This window comes from Ipomoea triloba, chromosome 3 (assembly GCF_003576645.1).
Source record: "Ipomoea triloba cultivar NCNSP0323 chromosome 3, ASM357664v1".
In the NCBI taxonomy this organism is placed as follows: Eukaryota; Viridiplantae; Streptophyta; class Magnoliopsida; order Solanales; family Convolvulaceae; genus Ipomoea; species Ipomoea triloba.
In genome coordinates, this window is record NC_044918.1 from 14,053,240 (window position 1) to 14,072,154 (window position 18,915).

The 18,915-nt window shown below is 39.6% G+C and overlaps 5 protein-coding genes and 1 long non-coding RNA gene across 7 annotated transcripts; 1 reads left to right on the plus strand and 5 right to left on the minus strand.

The window, feature by feature from the left end:
- Positions 1–511: 511 nt before the first annotated feature.
- On the minus strand, positions 512–5,039 carry LOC116014295 (U-box domain-containing protein 35-like). 2 transcript variants are annotated; one of them, XM_031254324.1, is made up of 9 exons: positions 4,681–4,913; positions 3,911–4,128; positions 3,628–3,749; positions 3,242–3,557; positions 2,741–3,054; positions 2,572–2,673; positions 2,043–2,471; positions 1,151–1,900; positions 512–907 (listed from the first exon to the last, which is right to left on the minus strand). In XM_031254324.1, exons 2-9 carry the CDS (start codon positions 4,086–4,088, stop codon positions 725–727), a joined length of 2,394 nt encoding a protein of 797 aa, XP_031110184.1. In that variant the 5' UTR covers positions 4,089–4,128; positions 4,681–4,913; the 3' UTR covers positions 512–724. The 2 variants fall into 2 exon arrangements, with proteins under 2 accessions (XP_031110184.1, XP_031110183.1); XM_031254323.1 differs by lacking the exon at positions 4,681–4,913 and adding an exon at positions 4,920–5,039 and having other exon boundaries at positions 725–907.
- On the plus strand, positions 861–3,619 carry LOC116014298. The gene is made up of 2 exons (XR_004097378.1): positions 861–991; positions 1,093–3,619. It is a non-coding gene; the product is annotated as an uncharacterized LOC116014298 (long non-coding RNA).
- Positions 5,040–7,799: 2,760 nt separating the features above from the next.
- Positions 7,800–10,998, minus strand: LOC116014091 (probable isoaspartyl peptidase/L-asparaginase 3). The gene is made up of 7 exons (XM_031254085.1): positions 10,865–10,998; positions 9,948–10,119; positions 9,285–9,349; positions 8,807–9,187; positions 8,665–8,723; positions 8,431–8,535; positions 7,800–8,218 (listed from the first exon to the last, which is right to left on the minus strand). The coding sequence occupies exons 1-7, from the start codon at positions 10,928–10,930 to the stop codon at positions 7,981–7,983; spliced, it is 1,086 nt and encodes a 361-aa protein (XP_031109945.1). The 5' UTR covers positions 10,931–10,998; the 3' UTR covers positions 7,800–7,980.
- Positions 10,999–11,427: 429 nt separating this feature from the next.
- LOC116013714 (hexose carrier protein HEX6-like) lies at positions 11,428–13,688 on the minus strand. The gene is made up of 3 exons (XM_031253611.1): positions 13,524–13,688; positions 13,077–13,399; positions 11,428–12,828 (listed from the first exon to the last, which is right to left on the minus strand). The coding sequence occupies exons 1-3, from the start codon at positions 13,651–13,653 to the stop codon at positions 11,764–11,766; spliced, it is 1,518 nt and encodes a 505-aa protein (XP_031109471.1). The 5' UTR covers positions 13,654–13,688; the 3' UTR covers positions 11,428–11,763.
- Positions 13,689–13,803: 115 nt separating this feature from the next.
- On the minus strand, positions 13,804–15,900 carry LOC116013713 (hexose carrier protein HEX6-like). The gene is made up of 2 exons (XM_031253610.1): positions 15,443–15,900; positions 13,804–15,290 (listed from the first exon to the last, which is right to left on the minus strand). The coding sequence occupies exons 1-2, from the start codon at positions 15,570–15,572 to the stop codon at positions 13,894–13,896; spliced, it is 1,527 nt and encodes a 508-aa protein (XP_031109470.1). The 5' UTR covers positions 15,573–15,900; the 3' UTR covers positions 13,804–13,893.
- A 413-nt stretch (positions 15,901–16,313) lies between these two features.
- LOC116011885 (hexose carrier protein HEX6-like) lies at positions 16,314–18,117 on the minus strand. The gene is made up of 2 exons (XM_031251308.1): positions 17,922–18,117; positions 16,314–17,757 (listed from the first exon to the last, which is right to left on the minus strand). The coding sequence occupies exons 1-2, from the start codon at positions 18,049–18,051 to the stop codon at positions 16,391–16,393; spliced, it is 1,497 nt and encodes a 498-aa protein (XP_031107168.1). The 5' UTR covers positions 18,052–18,117; the 3' UTR covers positions 16,314–16,390.
- Positions 18,118–18,915: the final 798 nt, after the last annotated feature.

Below are 18,915 nucleotides of genomic sequence, written 5' to 3' on the forward strand. Positions count from 1 at the left end.
CTCCAAGTTGCTTGCAGGCATGGATTCCATTGCTTCTTGTTAAACAACACCATTTATCCTACCTTTTCTTGCCCACTTTGCATTGGCATTCCCAGCTTTTGTGATTCCTTATAATAAAACGCCTTTTTAGGCAACCCTAGCCAAATTGGTCAGGCGATTGACTTGGTAATCACAAGATACAAGTTCGACGCCCCGGGAGTGGCTTATTGGCCTCCTTGGTTTGAACTGGTCAGCTATGGGCAACTTATGTTAGTTTACTTTCTTGTTGTCCTTTGCCGGTTAGGGTTACAAGGCGGGATTTACCTGGTGCACACCCTCGGATAGTGACTGCGGGTTTCTCTTGTCAACTAAAAAAAAAAAAAAAAGTAGTCTTTGCCCCACAGAAAAAGATTAGACTTTTCTTAACAACCAGGAAACCAGAAGATCTGGGTAAGTGGTGATTTGTTGATTAAAGATAGCTAAATGGAGAAGAAAATCTAGATGCCCAGCATCTAATAGATTGGAGAGTGAGTTGTGTTGATGCAAGAAAGAAACTTTAATGCCCTATACAAAAATGAGGAATACACAATCTGTCAACTTTACAGTTCAGCATTTGACATTGATGGATCTGAAAATCTAATGGCAAAAGCATCAAAAGCTAACAAATGTCTGCAAGGCACAGCAGTCCCTAGTCACTATCTAGAACTAGAAGAGACACCTATATAGACAATCTGAGAGATCTGAGTTATTGCTTACCAGACTTCCACACTGTAATTGCAGAAAGAATTGTGTAGTTTGGTAGAAGGTTCTTGTGAGGTAATGGTAGTTTTGTCATTGGTGAAGTGTCGTTCTCGTTTAGCCAAATTTCTATCGCCTTCCGCTCATAGGTATACCCATCAGCTGCGACACAAGGATCCTCCATTACACCCTGCAATAAGAAGGCAACATCTGTCATTCATCAAGAAAAGATTGATCTAAAGAGAGAATAGAACTATAGAAGTGTTGTATCAAGGTGAGCATCTAGTGTATATCTTTGATTTCATAGCAAAAGTTTCTCGACTTCCATGTAAAAAAGCATGATTAGACCTAATGTGATTGTGATATTGCATTCAGAATGGATACGCTATCAGAGTTTCGTCTGCAAACTACAAGACAGAAAGGGAAGCGTTACCTTGAGAATGGGGCACATGAAGTAGTTAGGTGGAGGAGGCGGGGCGATTGATGCCAAGTCCTTAGCTTGATTTGCTACATCTTTCAGTTTCTCGAGAATTGGGAGTATATGATCCTTAAGGTCAGGTCTATCCTTTCGCTTAAGCTCTGTGCATTTTAGAGCTAGTTTTGTCAATTTCTTTGTCTCTTCTAGTGGCCATTTACCAGCCTCGGTGTCAAGTATCTCCTCGAGGGTATCAATGTCAATAGCAGTCTCGACGATGTGTGTTAGTCCGATGGCCTGTTTTGCTGTCAACAGCTGCAGAATAACCATTCCGAGTGCATAAACATCGGACTTTGGAGAGATCAAGCCTGTCCTTGTATACTCGGGATCTATATAGCAGACCGTTCCAACAGGGCCCGTGTCCTTGTGTAATGTGGACATTGAAGAGCCTGAATGAATCACGGTTGACAGCCCAACATCGCCAATTTTGCTCACGAGATTACGGTCAAGCAATATGTTCCCTGGCTTGAGATCACGATGGACAATCGTTTCTGGTTTTGAGTTGTGAAGAAAGACGAGGGCAGATGCCACTTCCCAGGCTATTCGATATCTGTCAAACCATGGAATCGGAGGAGTGTTGTTTTTCCTGAACAATCTGTCGTCCAAGCTCCCGTTCTCCATGAACTCGTATACTAGACAACCGTGATCAGAGCATGCACCGAGAAGAATTAGCAAATGTGGATGGCGAATTCTGCTCAATACTTCAAGCTGAAAACCGAAAAAAAAAAGTGCAGTTTTAAGTACTTTGAAGTTTGAACTCACAAGAGGGTAAAAACTAAAAAAACCATTGGTCTAATGCCATAGTTTGATGAATTTAGATTCTCATTCATAATTCATAAAGTTGCCTTACCTCTTGCTGAAATTGCTTGGTTCTCTGAGCTTCCATGGAGCGGAGAACTTTCACTGCAACAGTCGTATGATGCAGATTGCATTTATAAACCGTTCCATATGCTCCCATCCCGATTTTAAGATCCTCGGAGAAAGAAGATGTTGCAGACTCGATTTCTTCCCACGTAAACTCCTGGTAATGATGAACTCTCCCCATAAACGCGTTCTCAAGCTTCTCTTTTTCTTTGGCTTCGCGAACCGCATTCATCTCTGCTTCTTTTCTCACAGAAGCCTCTCTTTCAGCACAGTTCTTCACATAATCAGCTTCTGTCCTAGCAGCCTCATATTTCTCCCTCTCTTTTTCTGCCATGGCTCTTGCTTCCTCCTCCTTAGAGAGGATCCCCTTGAGCCTAATCTCTTCCTCTAATTGCTGTTTTCGAAGATCGCTTATCTGATTAAAGTTCAAAATACAAGCAATTGAGAATGCTTTACACAGCATCACAGAAAAACGAACAAGAATCAGTAGTTAATCAGGATGTGTCTAAAAATACCTTCCTCGAAGCATCAACTGCTTCTGTTTGTGCCATTGCATACATTCCTCGAATATGTCTGAGCTCAATTCTTAACTTTTCTAGCTCGAAATTTATGTTCACCTGCATATAAAAGTGTTAAAATCACACAACAATCTTCACTGCCAGGGAAGCAGAAGTAGTAGATTACCTGCTCTCCAGATGAAAAATCCCGAGGCACATCTGAAGTGGAAGCTTGGTCATTTGTCCACGAAGAATCGTCTGTCACGATGCTCGAGGTAGACACGTGCTTAGTTTCATTGATAATATCTTTGGAGCTTTCATTGTTCTTTCGTTTTTCAGGTTCCACGTAAAATTCTGTGGAGGCTAAAGAGGCAACTGTTTCAACCGAACCTGATCTTTTATGCAGAAGAGTCTGATTAATATTCGAAAGAGCTTGAAACCGTTGCAGTGGGAGCGAAGAAGAGCAGAACTGTGAGTATGAAGCAGTTGAATCTGACCGCTCTGAAGAAGAATACGCGAAGAAACATAGAAAACATCATATGACAGCAACAACATAGTACTAAATTGCAGAGAAAAGAAAGAATCAGATGTCTACAGTCAAAGGATGAAACCTAAATCTGAACATAGTACTAAGTTACAGTGGTTCAGCAAATGAAAACATTGGTTAGAACAATTAAGGAACTCATACCAGTTAGCGATCTGGAACCATGGCCCGAGGAAATACTAGTTGAGCAGCTCGTTTCACTATCTTCAACTGTGGCGACGCTGCCAGTCCTATCAGAGCTAGACGGGCGAATAGAAGACAGTTTCCCTTTAGAAATGGCGTAAACTGTGCAGAAGCTCGGCACGCCTTCTGAGATTCGAGCAGACAAGGTCTGTCGCCTCGAGAACATGCGACGAGAGGATGCACCTATCACAACCTTGTCGATGTTGCAGTTCACAACCTCGTTTGCTATTGCGTTTACAATGTTGTCTGATTCAATCTGTTGAACCTCAACCTCAACCTGCCACAGGAATCTGTACTTTAGTATCTACAAGGAATCTATCTCTCCAGTTCCAAAGCTAAGCTCATACCTTTCTCCTAGTACATAATGCCTTGTATGGAAGAAGTTTTTGAGAAGTTTGCCATTCAATTTCTTTTACAAAAGCAGCTGCAACATCATCGCGTACTTGTGAAATAGGAATCGAATTCCCCACTGAACGTAAAGACAGATTACAACGTTATTCTCCCAACATTACATAAAACCATGTTTCATGTTCATGCTCATCGTTTTACAGCACGAGAAGCAGACAATACGAGAGCAAATTTGCAGTCTTTTTTCGGGTTATGATTACAGATTGCTATGCTACAACTTACTCGGGGTTGGAACTGCAGAAATCACAGGTCGAACATGTAACAGCTTGAAGAGAATCTTCCCTTCCGGAACAAATTTGTCCAGTGCCCAATTCACTACATATTTGCTTTTCGACTTCCCATTGATAGCTACTGCAACAACCAAAGAGGGCGAAGGGGGCAACGCGTTTAGACCCTCCATCTCAGACTGCAAAAACTGCTTCTCTGCAAAACTTTATCCTCTGCAGAAATGAAAAAAGACAGAAAACTAACATTGGATGGAGAATTAAGGAATAGATCTATATAAACCAAACACAACATACATAGCCTATGCAGTCCTAGAATGGTTAAGAATATGCTGTACTATGATTACCAAGAACTTGCCTAGTTGACAATGAGAACATATGACAAAACACACACATCAAACAACTCCTTAGCTGAAAAAGCATGAAAAAGATCATACTTTTTTGTAATTCTGAAGTGAAGCTATGCTAAAAGTCAGATATAGATGCAAATTAAACAACCAAGTAAATTCACAGAACCAAAACAAAGACATCCTTTTTCCTAAAACCTGGTACCCCAATTTAGTATTAAGAATTAAGAAACAAGAATAAAATATGAGGTGAAAAAGGCACATTACATCAAAATTCAAACACCCCCACTACTGCAACAACCCAAAAAGGGGAAAAAATCAAATCTTTAACCTCTAACCTTCACTTAAACCTTAAAATGTCCAAGAAAATCATGAAATTACAAACACCCAGAAAAGGATAAATAAAACCAGAAGCTCTTACCAGCTTTTTATGGATGAAAAAATGTCAAGACTCAAGAACCAAGGAATTGCCTGGGTTCTACCAGAGGCATTCAAGCAAGAAATGAAGAACACAACATTTTCTCTCTCTAAAAAAACAATTCAATGGCAAAAGACCAAGAATTCACACAGAATTATGACTTATGAGCATATTTAAGGTTGGATAACTTCCCAGAAAAGGAGTAAATGTGAGACACACCCCCTCTGAGTTCTGACACCCACCTTAGACCTTAACTCCCCCAAAGGCTTCACTCTTGCAGCTCTCTGAAATCTGATTGGCCTGGAAGGCAAAAACCGTGGCGTAAGACGATTAACCACTTCAGAATATTCCGGGGTTTTAAATTTTCATTTGATTTAATCAATTCAGCTAATCATATATTAAATTATTGTGAAATAACCAATTTGCTTTAAATCTTTAAAATATGTCTTTAAAAAAAATTAAAGTAATTGTTTGTTTGGTATCTTCTTTTGTTGCCATTCTCTGTCAGCATGTCTTTTCTTTCATTTGGTTTATACGGAATTTTATTCTTGTTAGTATAAAAATGATTTTTTTATGTTTTACAGTTGACATAAAACATTGTAAGTCTAACTGTCAGTTTGTTGTGTAGACCGTTAATGATTTACCCAATCATGCATGTAATGATGAAACGTAAAGTCCTGCTATTGGTTTACTTTGTAAATAGGAAATAAATATATATAAATATACATGATATTATTTTGATTTACGGGAAAGTCTGTTGATGCTACTTGGTGTACCGTGTACACAGATACTATAAATTTAAAAAAAAAAAAAAAGCTGGTACATTTAGTAGGTGATATTTAATTTGTTCAGCAGAAACCAACTACATGGGTAAATGGCTGACTCTGTTGACTTTGACTAGTATACAATTGCAAGTTGGACTAGTTGATTAATTAATGAATGAATGAATAAATAAATAATAAAAAGATTTATTCATTTTATGCACCGATGATCACGGGCTTGATTCTTATCAACACCTTTTCAGTTGAGTCGATTGAGCTCGTTGCACAAGATTTTCTTAGTGTAGTTTATTTTTCTTGTGTGATTTATGGACTATTATACATGAGTGAGTTTACTCCGTGTGTACTCTCGGATAGTGAGTTTATTTTTCGATAACCATGGTTAATTTGTATTTTTAAAATTTTAAAGCATTTGGCAATCGATGGTTGGAAATTCATAAGCACTACATTTGAAAACTAAAGCGATCCAAACTTTTCAACAACTTTTGTTAGTGGACAATGTTTCTGACTACTTTTTATCGATAGTTAGTGTTTCCGGCTAGGTGATTAGTAATAGCGACGAGTAATTTTTCACATTTTCAAAGTGGTTGCATTGGTTACAACTTACAAGAAAGGATTTGGACGTGTGGCCTGGTCTAAACAAGTGAAGTGATGTTGAATAGTGATTCGTAAGTTGTTATTAGAAAGACTAAAGAGAATATTGAGAGACGAGATCCTCACTTGTTGGCCCTTAAACTAACTGATCAAAGAGATGACTAGTTAGGATCGGGATGGTGAGATTGTTGATATCCATTGATATGATGAGATAATGATGAATGATTTGTTCATATATATAATATATATATATATATATATATATATATATATATAGACATACACACATGCATGCATAATGATGTGGGGAAGTGCATGCATATTGCCGGATTTGCTACGCAAAGATAAATTTAAACCAATCAATTAACCATCAATGTAACAATCTTTTTTGTTTGTTTTCTTGTGTGGGATATGGTGAACCTATCCTTAATCTTTCATTATCTAGTCAAACAACAAGTCTCACCCTACAATTTCATGTCAAAGAGTCTAAGTCAATATTACTCTTTAATTCTGTGCGTTATCTAATTTTTTGTTTGGCAAAATCATAGGCACGCGGTTAACTAAATTAGTTTTCTTATCTCAGGACCCACACTCCGGTCTAATTGAATAGCGGAGGAGGTAAATCGCAGTGATTTAACATTCAACAGTCCATTAGGTAGAAGGATCTACCATGCAAAGAGCTCACGACATTGAGTATAATTCTCACACTGCGACTGTTAGTATTTAATTATATATGTGTCCTTACTGATAATTTATTACGTAGAAATCAACTTAATTGCCCATGTGGGACACAGATATTGCAAACTTTTTTGAATTGTGACTACTTTTCTCATATGAATGAGAGAAGTTGAAGAATGAATGCTGACAACCATACTTTTCGAAGGAGTTAATGTGCAAGTTCATGAGACTAGCGAAGCTTTCTTTCGGTATAAGGCACGGACACAGCAAAAGCGCGTTTCCCTGGCGAAGACGTTGACACCCGGAGAAAAGGATGAAACATCATTTGTCCCACATATGAACTCATCTTTTTCCACGACTTGAGGGGGACCAAAGGGAGTCAATATTTATTTTCTTCCAAGTTTAATTATATTTAAATAAATTAAGTAATTTCTAAGATGCTTGTTTATTGCTCGGAAGCTAGCATAATATATTAGGTTCAGTGTTGCAAAAATCGACTTGGATGACCGCTTATACGTTGACTAGGCCCTAGGTGCCTCTAAGCCTAGGCAATTTCAACCTTTTAGTCGGCTGAGCGATTAACTATTCGACTAGGCACCCTAGGCACTGACTCGGCTGAGTTGACCGAGTTAGGCGCCCAACTAGCCAACTTGTCCGAATTAGGCGCTCAACTCGGCTGAGTGATTTTTTTTTTTTTTTTGCTTACTCAGCTACTCCTCGTCTATATTTCATCAGCCATGTACTCAACTAAACATCTAGCATATGCAGTTTACTAGTTTGGGAGATTAAGACAGTCTAACAACTGTTAACTCTTATTGGAAAAAGTGGAGACGATATACTCAGATTACTAGGCGCCACCAGGACGCCCGACTAGCGCCTAGCGCTTTCTGCAACATTGATTAGGTTGCATTAGGTGTTGTAGAAATATGCAAATTAAAAGCTGATAGTACCTAACTATACCAATGGAAAAGACACGAATATCGATCAATACCGCCCCCTGATTAGGTTGCATTAGGTGTTGTAGAAATATGCAAATGAAAAGCTGATAGTACCTACCTATACCAATGGAAAAGACACGAATATCGATCAATACCGTCACATAATGATTAAGTTGGGAGGTGACAAGAAAATGTTCATCACATTTGTTCTATAGTTTGATTTGAGATGAATGGGGTATGCCATGGAAGCAATACAATTCAACATCAGTTGAAGTAAACTTCACAGACAGCATGTTAAGGATGAAGCATCGTCTTCATCGAACAGACCTGGTTTCAGGGCGAACAGTAAAAACCTCGACGTCATTCATTCCAGGTCTCATAACCGAGTACTGAAAAGTCCATCCATAGCACGCGCCTGCATGATGGCCACTCTTGTTGACAGCGAAAATGGCCCCCGTGAAGTCTTGGTATTTCCTTGCTATTCGCGAAATTGCATCCTGAGCAGCAGCTCTCGGTTCCAGGCCTAGCCTCATGCTCTCAACCACTTGATAGCTGTGATCAGATCAGACGAGACAGATATATATGTTCGAGTTATTCCAGTTCAAGCAAGGAATGATTGTGTAATCACATTGGTAACATAACAAACAGATACTGCCATACTGGAATAACTCAAACATATATAATTATGAACAGATACTACATTGTAACAGAATCAGTAGTACTAAAAAAAAACACAATAGGAAGTAGGGTCAGAGAAGAAGAACCATGGAAGAAAGCGCATCATGATGTCACCATCCCCGGTTGCACCACAAGCTCCGACTTCAGAAATGGCATACGCGGAAGACCCAGCAATCGGTCCATCACCAACCCTGCACTTGCACAAATTGTCACATTCCGAGTACTTTCTTCTTAGGTCAAGTAAACCTAAAACGATAAAATAACAAAGACCACTAGGGTCATTAAGAAAACCTCGTAAACAATAATACTGTCATTTTTACCTCCCGGGAATCTTAAATGTTGCCCCATTGGTAGAGGTGCCAACTGCAATTTGTCCTTTCTAAAGAGACAAAAATATTTCACATTTCATGTTGAGTATACTTGTGGAGGAAAAATTAAACTACAGGGGAGGCTCAAACTTACTTTATCAACAACAGCCATAGATACCGTGTCATGGTTGTTAGGACCTATATGAAATGATCCCGATTCGTTAGGTCCAACTGAACATTTCGTCTCGTCCTGGTAGGTAAAGCCCTTTGGACTATATGGACCACATTTGTCTGTAGGAATCACATTTTTCCTAAAATTAGGCTGGCAATTGTTTTCTCTCCATTTGGTCCATTTTTCTATTGATTCTGCTGAGCTTAGGTTCGTTGGACCTGGAAGCCCCATCGAAATGGCAAAGACCGAAGCCTTCTCCCCAACGAGCATCGTGTGTGTACTATACTCCATCACCAGCCTTGCAGCTTTTATGCCGTCTTTCACATATCTCATTCCAGCAACAGCTCCAACTTCCATCGTTACCTATGTATGTCTTAGCATATGCAAAATAGATTGTAATTCCGGTTTTTGCTTTTATCAGTAAGGACGAAAAACGTAAGAAACAGTCAACAGTTTTTACCCCGTTCATGACCATAGCATCAATTGTGGTTTCTCCGTTCTCGTCTGGACTTCCACCAGGCCCAACTGAGCATAGAAATGATATTCTGAAAACGCTCATGATTTGAAAACAATTCACGTGATAATATCAGGCAGATGCTAAATCACATAGTTGTTCTGTAACAGCAAACTACGTATAGAATCCCCTATGGAAGTATCAGAGAAATTCTTCTTGTTCTAGAGAGCAGATTTCATTGAAAATTTCATATATTCCACCCCGGAGAATCTTTAATGAGATTACTAAAATCGGTTAAGGTTAGGAACTAGACGTGTGATCTTAAAACATCAGAAATCTTGGTTCTATAAACACACGATACTGATAAGGCAACCTTTTATCTGCAAGCTTTCCTAATAAACGTTCAATCAAGAGATTGAAGAGGAAATTCTCAACTACTGCACAATCAGGTACACAATATCTTTCTTGGTTACTTCCTAATATTGCTCAAATGAAGAATTAGTGAATTACACGACGAAAAATGCTGGGAAAAGCTTTCACATGGGGAAATTAGAAAGGTCGTATTCTATTAGAAATGCGAATTTGATCCAAATATAGCATTTTCCTTTAAGAAGTATGCTAGCACAGCAAGAAGGAACAACCTAGAAATGGCATTTTTGGGTCCAATACCTGTACCATCACATCGCAATTCCTCGCAAGCTGAACAACCTTCCACCACTGCATCTATAGCTGACAAACCACTATCAGCAGCCCTCCAGGCAGCTCTAACAGCTTCCAGGAATGGCCAGGTGCTTACAACTAAAGGGTACTGTTCTGACTTCTTCAACTCACTTCCACCTGCCTATTTCCACACACAGAATGTTATTAGTATTTAGTATTCTAAAAAAGAACATAGAACATAGAACATTGTTGAGATTAATGAGAACAAGAAATGATAACCACGGTAGAAAATAAAGAAGACAAGATTTATGTGGTTCAGCAACGTGCCTAACAGTTCTTTTATTAATTGTGGTAATCAAACACCCAGAGATACACTCAACGTACTTTTTTTAGTACTACTGACTCTTTTTTTTTAATGCAGTATATGTTTATAACTACTTTCTCAGCCTACACCTATAACCTCCCATATGGGAGAGCAATTTGGTGCCACTCGACCACAAGGTCCTTTGGCACAATTAACGTACTTATATCCACTCTTGCTCTGTTCTGTCCTACACCTATCATCCACCTCCATTGCCCTATGAGACATACACAACACACATGATAAGTCCAGCTGAATTAAGGGAAAAAAAAAAAAAATCCCCTTTTATTCAACCAAAAGGGCAGAAATTTCACAAGGTTTTTTCTTGTTCACTTTTTGGTCTCAGCTCCAAATAGAATTTTCAGACAAGCAAACACCAGACAGACCTAAAGACTCAATCTTTTTCATCCCTCCTTCTCAAGAACCAGGTTTGGGGAAAACCCAACAACAGAAAATTAATTGCAAAAAAAATTTCCATCACTACTATAAATCATCAGGAAATTGATGAACATAGAGAGTTCAGAATTGTGCATACATAGTATGTAAGCAGAGAGATATGTATTACCAAGATGCAGAGGAGTGTGAAGAGGAGAAGACGAATGATCAGAAGATGTTTGCCGACGGTCACCATGATCGTTGAAAACTTGAAATCAGTCAGTGTCACTGAGTGAACTACCCGACCGCAGATAATGTTACGTGGACCATACATTTTTGACATACTAAATTACATAAAATAATATATTTTTAATATTTAAATAATATTTTTTAAATATAAAATATATTTTAATTAATATATTAAAAATATATTATTTATGTACAATGTACATTATTTGATAATATACAAAATAATAATTTTTAATATTTAAATAATAAATTTTTAAATAATATACTTTTTGGGGTGATTCCATCAGTAATTGGCCAGATCAAGGCCCAATGAAGTGAATTTCAAGCCTAGACCACAGCCCAATTAGTCTTGTATGCTTAAATTTGACCTGTAATAATATCATTCGACTTTAGACACTACAATTATAATATTCATACAAACATAATAAAATTGTAACATCAACATACCAATATCAATTTACGTGACATTGATATCATACGACTTTAAGCACTACAATTATAATATTCATACAAGCATAATAAAATTGTAACATCAACATACCAATATCAATTTACGTGACATTGATATCATACGACTTTAGACACTACAATTATAATATTCATACAAACATAATAAAATAATGTTACATGAATTTGGGTTTAGTCGAAAATGCACTCAACCCCGGAATATTCGTAGTAGGGTTCAAACCTCTGACTTTTAAGTTTAACTTTTCAATCACGGACGAGACAGTCATCTTCTTATTTTTTTGAGTATATTCAGAATTTTCACCGTCAAACACAGTGATTAATTCCCTACTGAATTATAGGCACCTCTTTGGGTGGGACAACTGGCCTGAAGATTTAAGTAGTCATCTTCTTGTTAGAACCTTGAATGACACTATTCCAAAACCTATGCTCTATCCAAATCTTACCCATTTTCTCCAAGGGAACATTCTTTGTCTCTGGCAATAGAAAGTACACAAAAGCAGTCATTACAGCAACCCAACCTCCATAAAAGAAGAAAATCCCAGATCTGAGGTGACACAACATGGCCAAGAAACTTTGAGCCACAAGAAAGATAAACAGAAAACCAACCCCCACTGTGATACTTTGTGCTGCTGATCTGATCTCCAAAGGGTATATTTCACTTGGAACAAGGTACCCAAGTGGACCCCAAGATAGACTAAACCCCACAATATAAACACAAACAGCAATCAAAATTGTCACTCCAAAACCCTTGCTCAACCCACCATGGTCCCCTAGTTTTGCTGCCATGATTGACCCAACCAACATGTGAGTCACAAACATTAGACCCCCTCCTATGTTAAACAATGTTCTCCTCCCAAGCCTGTCAACAACAAAAGATGAGACCAAGATTGTAACAGCCCCCACAAGCCCAACCACCACAGCTGACAGAAGTGATGCACTTTCACCTAAGCCAATTGTCCTGAACAACAAAGGTGCATAGAAAGTGACCACATTTATGCCTGTTATTTGTTGGAACATAGGAATCGCGATCGACATTACTAGCTGAGGCCTATACTGTCTTCCTAGGATGTCTGAGAATGGGTGTTTGACAGTTCTAGCAATCTCACTTGCCCTAATAAGATCAGATAGTTCTGCTTTGACATCAACCACGCCCCGAAGCTTCTGCAGCAGTTTTTCAGCCTTTTCTTGATCATTTTCTTGGTGGATTACAAAGTTTGGTGTCTCTACAAGGAAGATTGCCCCGAAAAGTATAACTAATCCCGGGGCGGCTGCCATGGCTAAGGAGACTCTCCATCCCCACCCTCCTTTTATTCTTGCAGTGCCATAGTTGATCAAATTGGCAAACAGAATGCCAAGAGCAACACAGAATTGGAAAGCAAGGTTGAATCCTCCTCTATACCTAGCTGGTGCCATTTCTGAGAGGTATAATGGAATTGCCTGCAAGAAATCAGAAGAAAATGAATGAAACATCCTTAAATTTATCAATAGTTATGAAAGATTGTCGAGCAGAGGCCTGAAAAGCCAAATCCAGCACTGGGAGTTGCAGGGCAGAAGCCTAAAGGGTCAAATCCAGTACCCTGTGTCCCTGTCTTTCGAAATGTGGGGTTGACTACTAATAAAGTTGCACATTCGCTACTAGCTATAATAAGCGTTTGATCTTAACGAGGATCAAGAATAGGCGCTACCTGGTTAGTAAAACCAATGCCAACTCCAAGCAAAACGCGGCCAAAGATCAGCATGTAAACATTGTAGGCGGCGCCACCAAGTGCCGCTCCACCAAGATATGCAGCTCCACCGACGAGAATCGACAGTCTGTGCCCGAAGTTCCTCGTGATTGGCGAGGCGAAGAAAGTGGCAATTAGGCCTGCAATATAGAGTGAGGAAGTGAAAGCAGTAAGCAGTTGGCTGTCAAATATGCAGTAGTTGCTTGTGCTGGTGTCTTCCTTCATCTTTCTGTACACTTTTGGGAAGAATTTCCTCAGAAATGGCTCCATAGATGAGACTCCACCTATATATACATCAAACATGACTTCATTTAGCCCAAAAGAACAGGTAAAAAACTAAAAACACAATCTTTACAAATTTCTTGGAAACATCAGATCAGATGTACAGAAGAAATGAAAGAAAGAAACCTGAGATTCCAAGATCAAAGCCAAAGAGAAGCCCCCCTGAGGCAGCCACCATACAAGATAACACCAAAACACATGTAACCCTGCCATTATACTCACTGCCTTGGCCTACTTTTGCCAATCCAAAATCCATAAAAGCTCCCCTAAGCTAAAGAAAAAATGGCTATAAAAACAATGCCTTTACACACTATTTGTCTTTTGTTCAATACTGTGATAAAGATGGAAACTTTATAAATTCAGAGAATCTAATGGCTAAGGATTTTTTTAGTAGTTAAAGTTGGTCTTTGGCATTGACATCAAACAGAAACAAAGAGACAATAACAGTACCATATGAAAACAATGTCTTAATCAAATGGATTGGAATAATAGATTCTCATATATTATATTCCTCATCATAGTACTTAACTTCTGCAAATTTCTTCCAAAACCAGTGATCTCTCCAAACTATATCCATTTTCTCAATTGGCATATTTTTGGTCTCCGGCAACAAGAAGTACGCGAAGGTTGTCATAACAGCAACCCACCCTCCATAGAAGAAGAAAATCCCATACTTGAAGTGGCAAAGCATTGCCAAAAAGGTTTGGCCAACCAAAAAGGTGAAGAAAAAGTTCACTGCTACTGTGATGCTTTGCCCTGCTGATCTGATTTCCAGTGGAAAGATTTCACTTGGAATCAGCCACCCCAAAGGCCCCCACGAAAACCCAAAACCGGCATCATAAATGCAAATTAGTAACAAAACTGAAATTGCCCAACCTTTGGTTAGTCCTCCATGGTTCCCTAACTTAGCAGCCATCACTCCCCCTACTGTCATTTGGGTGAGAAACATTAGTATTCCTCCTATGATTAACACCCGTCGTCTACCTAGTTTATCGACGATCAGCATTGAAACGAAAGTTGTGAATAGGCCTACTGCCCCGGTTACAACAGCTGACATGAGTGACGCACTTTCGCCTAATCCAATTGTCCTGAAAAGGACTGGGGCATACGAAGCTATCACGTTGATTCCCGTGACCTGCTGGAAGAATGGGATGGCGATCGACATCACCAATTGAGGCCTGTACCTTCTCTGCAAGATGTTCTTGAAAGGGCGTTTGATGGTTCTTGAAGCCTCGCTAGCAGCAACGAGATCGTCCAGCTCGGCCTGCACATCATCAGTCCCGCGAACTCTCTGCAGCCTCCTCTTCGCTCTGTCATGATCATTGCAACGCTGAATCAGACTGTTGGCTGTTTCGGGCAGAAAAATCCCGCCCAGCGTTAGCATTGCTGCTGGAACAGCAGCCAATCCCAGAGAGATTCTCCACCCCCATCCCTCTCTGATCTTCTCAGTCCCATAGTTTATCAGGTTTGCAATTAGCACCCCACTGCCTACACACATTTGAAAGCTAATGTTGATTCCTCCTCTGTACTTTGCGGGCGCCATTTCTGACAGATACAATGGCACTGCCTGATTGGCAAAGCCAATCCCAATGCCAAGCAAAACCCTGGCCAAAATCAGCATGTAAACATTAATGGCTGCCCCGCCAAGGGCTGCTCCGGCTAGGAAGGCCACTCCTCCTATAAGAATCGAGGGCGTTCGCCCACAGGCTCGGGTCACAGATGAAGCCAACAAGGAAGCAAACAGACCAGACACATACAATGAAGATGTGAACAATGTTAACAGCTGACTGTCAAATTTGCAGTAGTTGCTAACTTCTGCACTGTCTTCCTTCATCTTAGTATACACATCATGGAAGAACCTTTTCAGAAATGGTTCCATTGAGGTCACACCTCCTGCAGACAACATAATTTAGGATTTAATCTCGTAAAGATCGAATCTTTTTTAAGGAAAAAGAACACACACTCAACTTCTGAGGCTGATACTGAATTACTGTGGAAGAATAAATAAATAAGAGTTAAAAGTAAGTGCAGAAAGCAAACTAAACCTGAAATCCCAATATCATAGCCAAAGATAAGACCTCCCATGGCAGCCATCATACAAGACAGCACGACGAATGGTGTCATCCTGCCATTATAGTTCCCAGGTTCATTTGTTATGGACATTCCCACTGCCATAGTTGTCTTCTGTTCTTGTTTTTTTTTTTTCAGTGGATTTTAAAGGAGAGGACTTGAATAAGCAGAAAGGATTTTTATGTTATGGGTAGTAGAAAGCTAATAAGAGAGGTGTTACCAGCCAGTCTTAGCAGTCCAAAATGGCTGCATGGATCAACATCAGTATAGTCAAATGTTGCTAACAATTTGGACTAAATGTTACAAGTTCAACCTCAGCTAAAGCCTAGAGTATTGTGTGTGTGTGTGTGTATATATATATATATATTCCTTCTGATCTATGGTATATATATACACACTAATACACATACACATACACCTAATTTTTGAAGTTACTGTGTGTATTGTTGATTAGATATACCATTTGTTATAATAATAATAATAATAATAATAATAATAATAATTCATTTCAAAGATTTGAGCTTTGACAATATATAAATTTGGACTAGTGCATATTTGAGAATTTTAGTTTTTAAGTTTAGAATATAGAACAATTTTTCGGTTTTTGGGTAACCGATATAATCGATCGTAACCGACAGTCGGTTATTCAGCCAGTTATAGTATTTACTTCAGTTAGTTTTGGTCGGTTATAAAAGTAAAAAAACTTAGTCGTTTTTTCGGTTGTTCGGTTGGTTATCTAACCGACCGACTGTTTTCTCACCCCGATTCCCGGTGGGTTTCAACCAAACCAATACCCAAGACACCAATTGTGTTTGGGATAAAGATGGAAACTTTATGCAAAGTGGAGGATGAAATGACAGAAATTTTTTCAGTGATTAATGTTTGTCTTTGAGATTTACAATTTTCATAATAAACTCCTCATATCATACTACAATTTTCTTCCAGAACCAGTGCTCTCTCCAAACTAAATCCATTTTCTCAATTGGCAAGTTTTTGGTCTCTGGCAACAAGAAGTACACAAAAGTGGTCATAATAGCGACCCACCCTCCAAAGAAGAAGAAAATCCCATACTTTAGGTGGCAAAGCATTGCCAAAAAGGTTTGGCCAACCAAAAAGGTGAACAAAAACCCCACTGCCACTGTGATACTTTGCCCTGCTGATCTGATTTCTAGTGGAAATATTTCACTTGGAATTAGCCATCCTAAAGGCCCCCAAGATAACCCAAAACCAGCAACATAGCTGGAAATTAGCAATAAAACCACAATAGCCCAAACTTTGCTTAGCCCTCCTTGGTTCCCTAACTTAGCAGCCATCACCCCTCCTACTCCCATTTGTGTGACCAACATTAGTATTCCCCCCGAGATCAAAAGCCGTCGTCTTCCCACCTTATCCACGAGCAGCATCGAGGCGAAGGTTGTCACGATGCCAACAGCCCCGGTCACGACTGCTGACATGAGCGCAGCGCTTTCGCCCAAGCCGATCGTCCTGAACAGGACCGGGGCATAGAAGGCGATCACATTGATCCCCGTGACCTGCTGGAAGAATGGGACCGCAAAGGCCATCACGAGCTGAGGCCTATACCTCCTCTGCAAGATTTTCTTGAAAGGGTGTTTGATGGTTTTTGAAATTTCACTGGCTGATATTAGATCGTCGAGCTCGGCCTGCACATCATTAGCCCCGCGCACCCTCTGCAGCGTCGCCTTAGCCCTCTCGTGATCGTTGCAACGCTGGATCAGACTGTTGGGCGTCTCGGGGAGCACAATTGCCCCCATTGTCAGCACCAATGCTGGCACTGCAGCCAGGGCTAAAGACACTCTCCACCCCCACCCACCCCTAATCTTCTCAGTCCCATAATTGATCAAATTTGCAATCAAAACCCCAATCCCTACACACAATTGAAAGCTAACATTCATCCCTCCCCTATACTTTGCAGGTGCCATTTCTGACAGATACAAAGGCACTGCCTGATTGGCAAACCCAACCCCAATGCCAAGCAAAACTCTGCCCAAAATCAGCATGTAAACATTAATGGCTGCCCCTCCAAGGGCTGCCCCAGCTAGGAAGGCCACTCCTCCTATAAGAATTGAGGGCGTTCGGCCATAGGCTCGGGTCACAGACGAGGCCAACAACGAAGCAAACAGACCAGCAATGTACAACGAGGACGTAAACGAGGTTAACAGCTCACTGTCAAATTTGCAGTAGTTGCTAACTTCTGCACTGTCTTCCTTCATCTTAGTATACACATCATGGAAGAACCTTTTCAGAAATGGCTCCATTGAGGTCACTCCCCCTACAGATAAACACAATTTAGGACTTAATCTCGTAAAGATCGAATCTTTTTAAGGAAAAACAGCTTCTGAATCTGATCTTCATTAGTTACAGATTGTCTATTATCCAAGAACTGAGGGATAAAAGAATCAAGAAAAAAAGAAAAGTGCAGAAAGCAAACTAAACCTGAAATCCCAATATCATAGCCAAAGATGACACCTCCCATGGCAGCCATCATACAAGACAAAACCACAAATGATGTGATCCTGCCATTATAATGCCCAGCTTCATTTGTAATGGATATTCCCACTGCCATTTTTCCCCCTTTTTTAGTGGAATTATACAGAAAGGAGAGGGCTTGAAGAAGCAGAAAGGAGGTTTAAGTGATGGATAATAGAAGCTAGTAACTATGTGGTAGCAGCCAGTGTTAGAAGTCCAAAATGGCTGCAGAGATCAACATCAGTTTGGTCAAATAATGTTGCTGAAAAGTCCTATGATACTTGTTGTTTGTCAGATAGTATGATCCGAATCTTCTTTTCTTTTTTTTGTGTGTGTGTGTGTGTGGATAAAACAATGAGATAATAAACTACATTTGCATGTGCCCTCAATCTTGGAGTCTGCCTTTAATCACAACAGATGAATTCTAGGACAATGATAGCCATGTTACTAGGAACACCACAACCTCAAAAACACCCATATTCTTTTTGAGTTACGAGGAAAATTTGTAACCACAACCAGCCTGATAGTGTGTACTAGTTAAATCACGCTCTTGCGTAATACCTCGTAAATCACACATGAGAGATAAACTGTACTATGCTGACCCTGTGCGGGGTTGATTAACAAGGAGTTGACAATAATCGAACTCGTGAAAATCATGCTCCATACACTTGACCACCCTTTTCGGGACCCATTATTCTTTTATTGAAACTTCTTGATTGATTTCTCAGGCAATCATTATAATTCTAGTCTCAAATGGATGAATACCACTTTGATAGTTCACCTCCAAATAAATGCTATTGAACCTTATAGTTGCATTAATTAATAATTAATTTGCTTACGGACTATTCAATCCGTTGGATTATGAGTTCCATTTTTTTTTTTGACGAAACCAATAAAGAACTTTATTAAGAGCCCGAATTTGTGGAGCGTCTTACGTAAGTGACACGAATTGAAATGGATT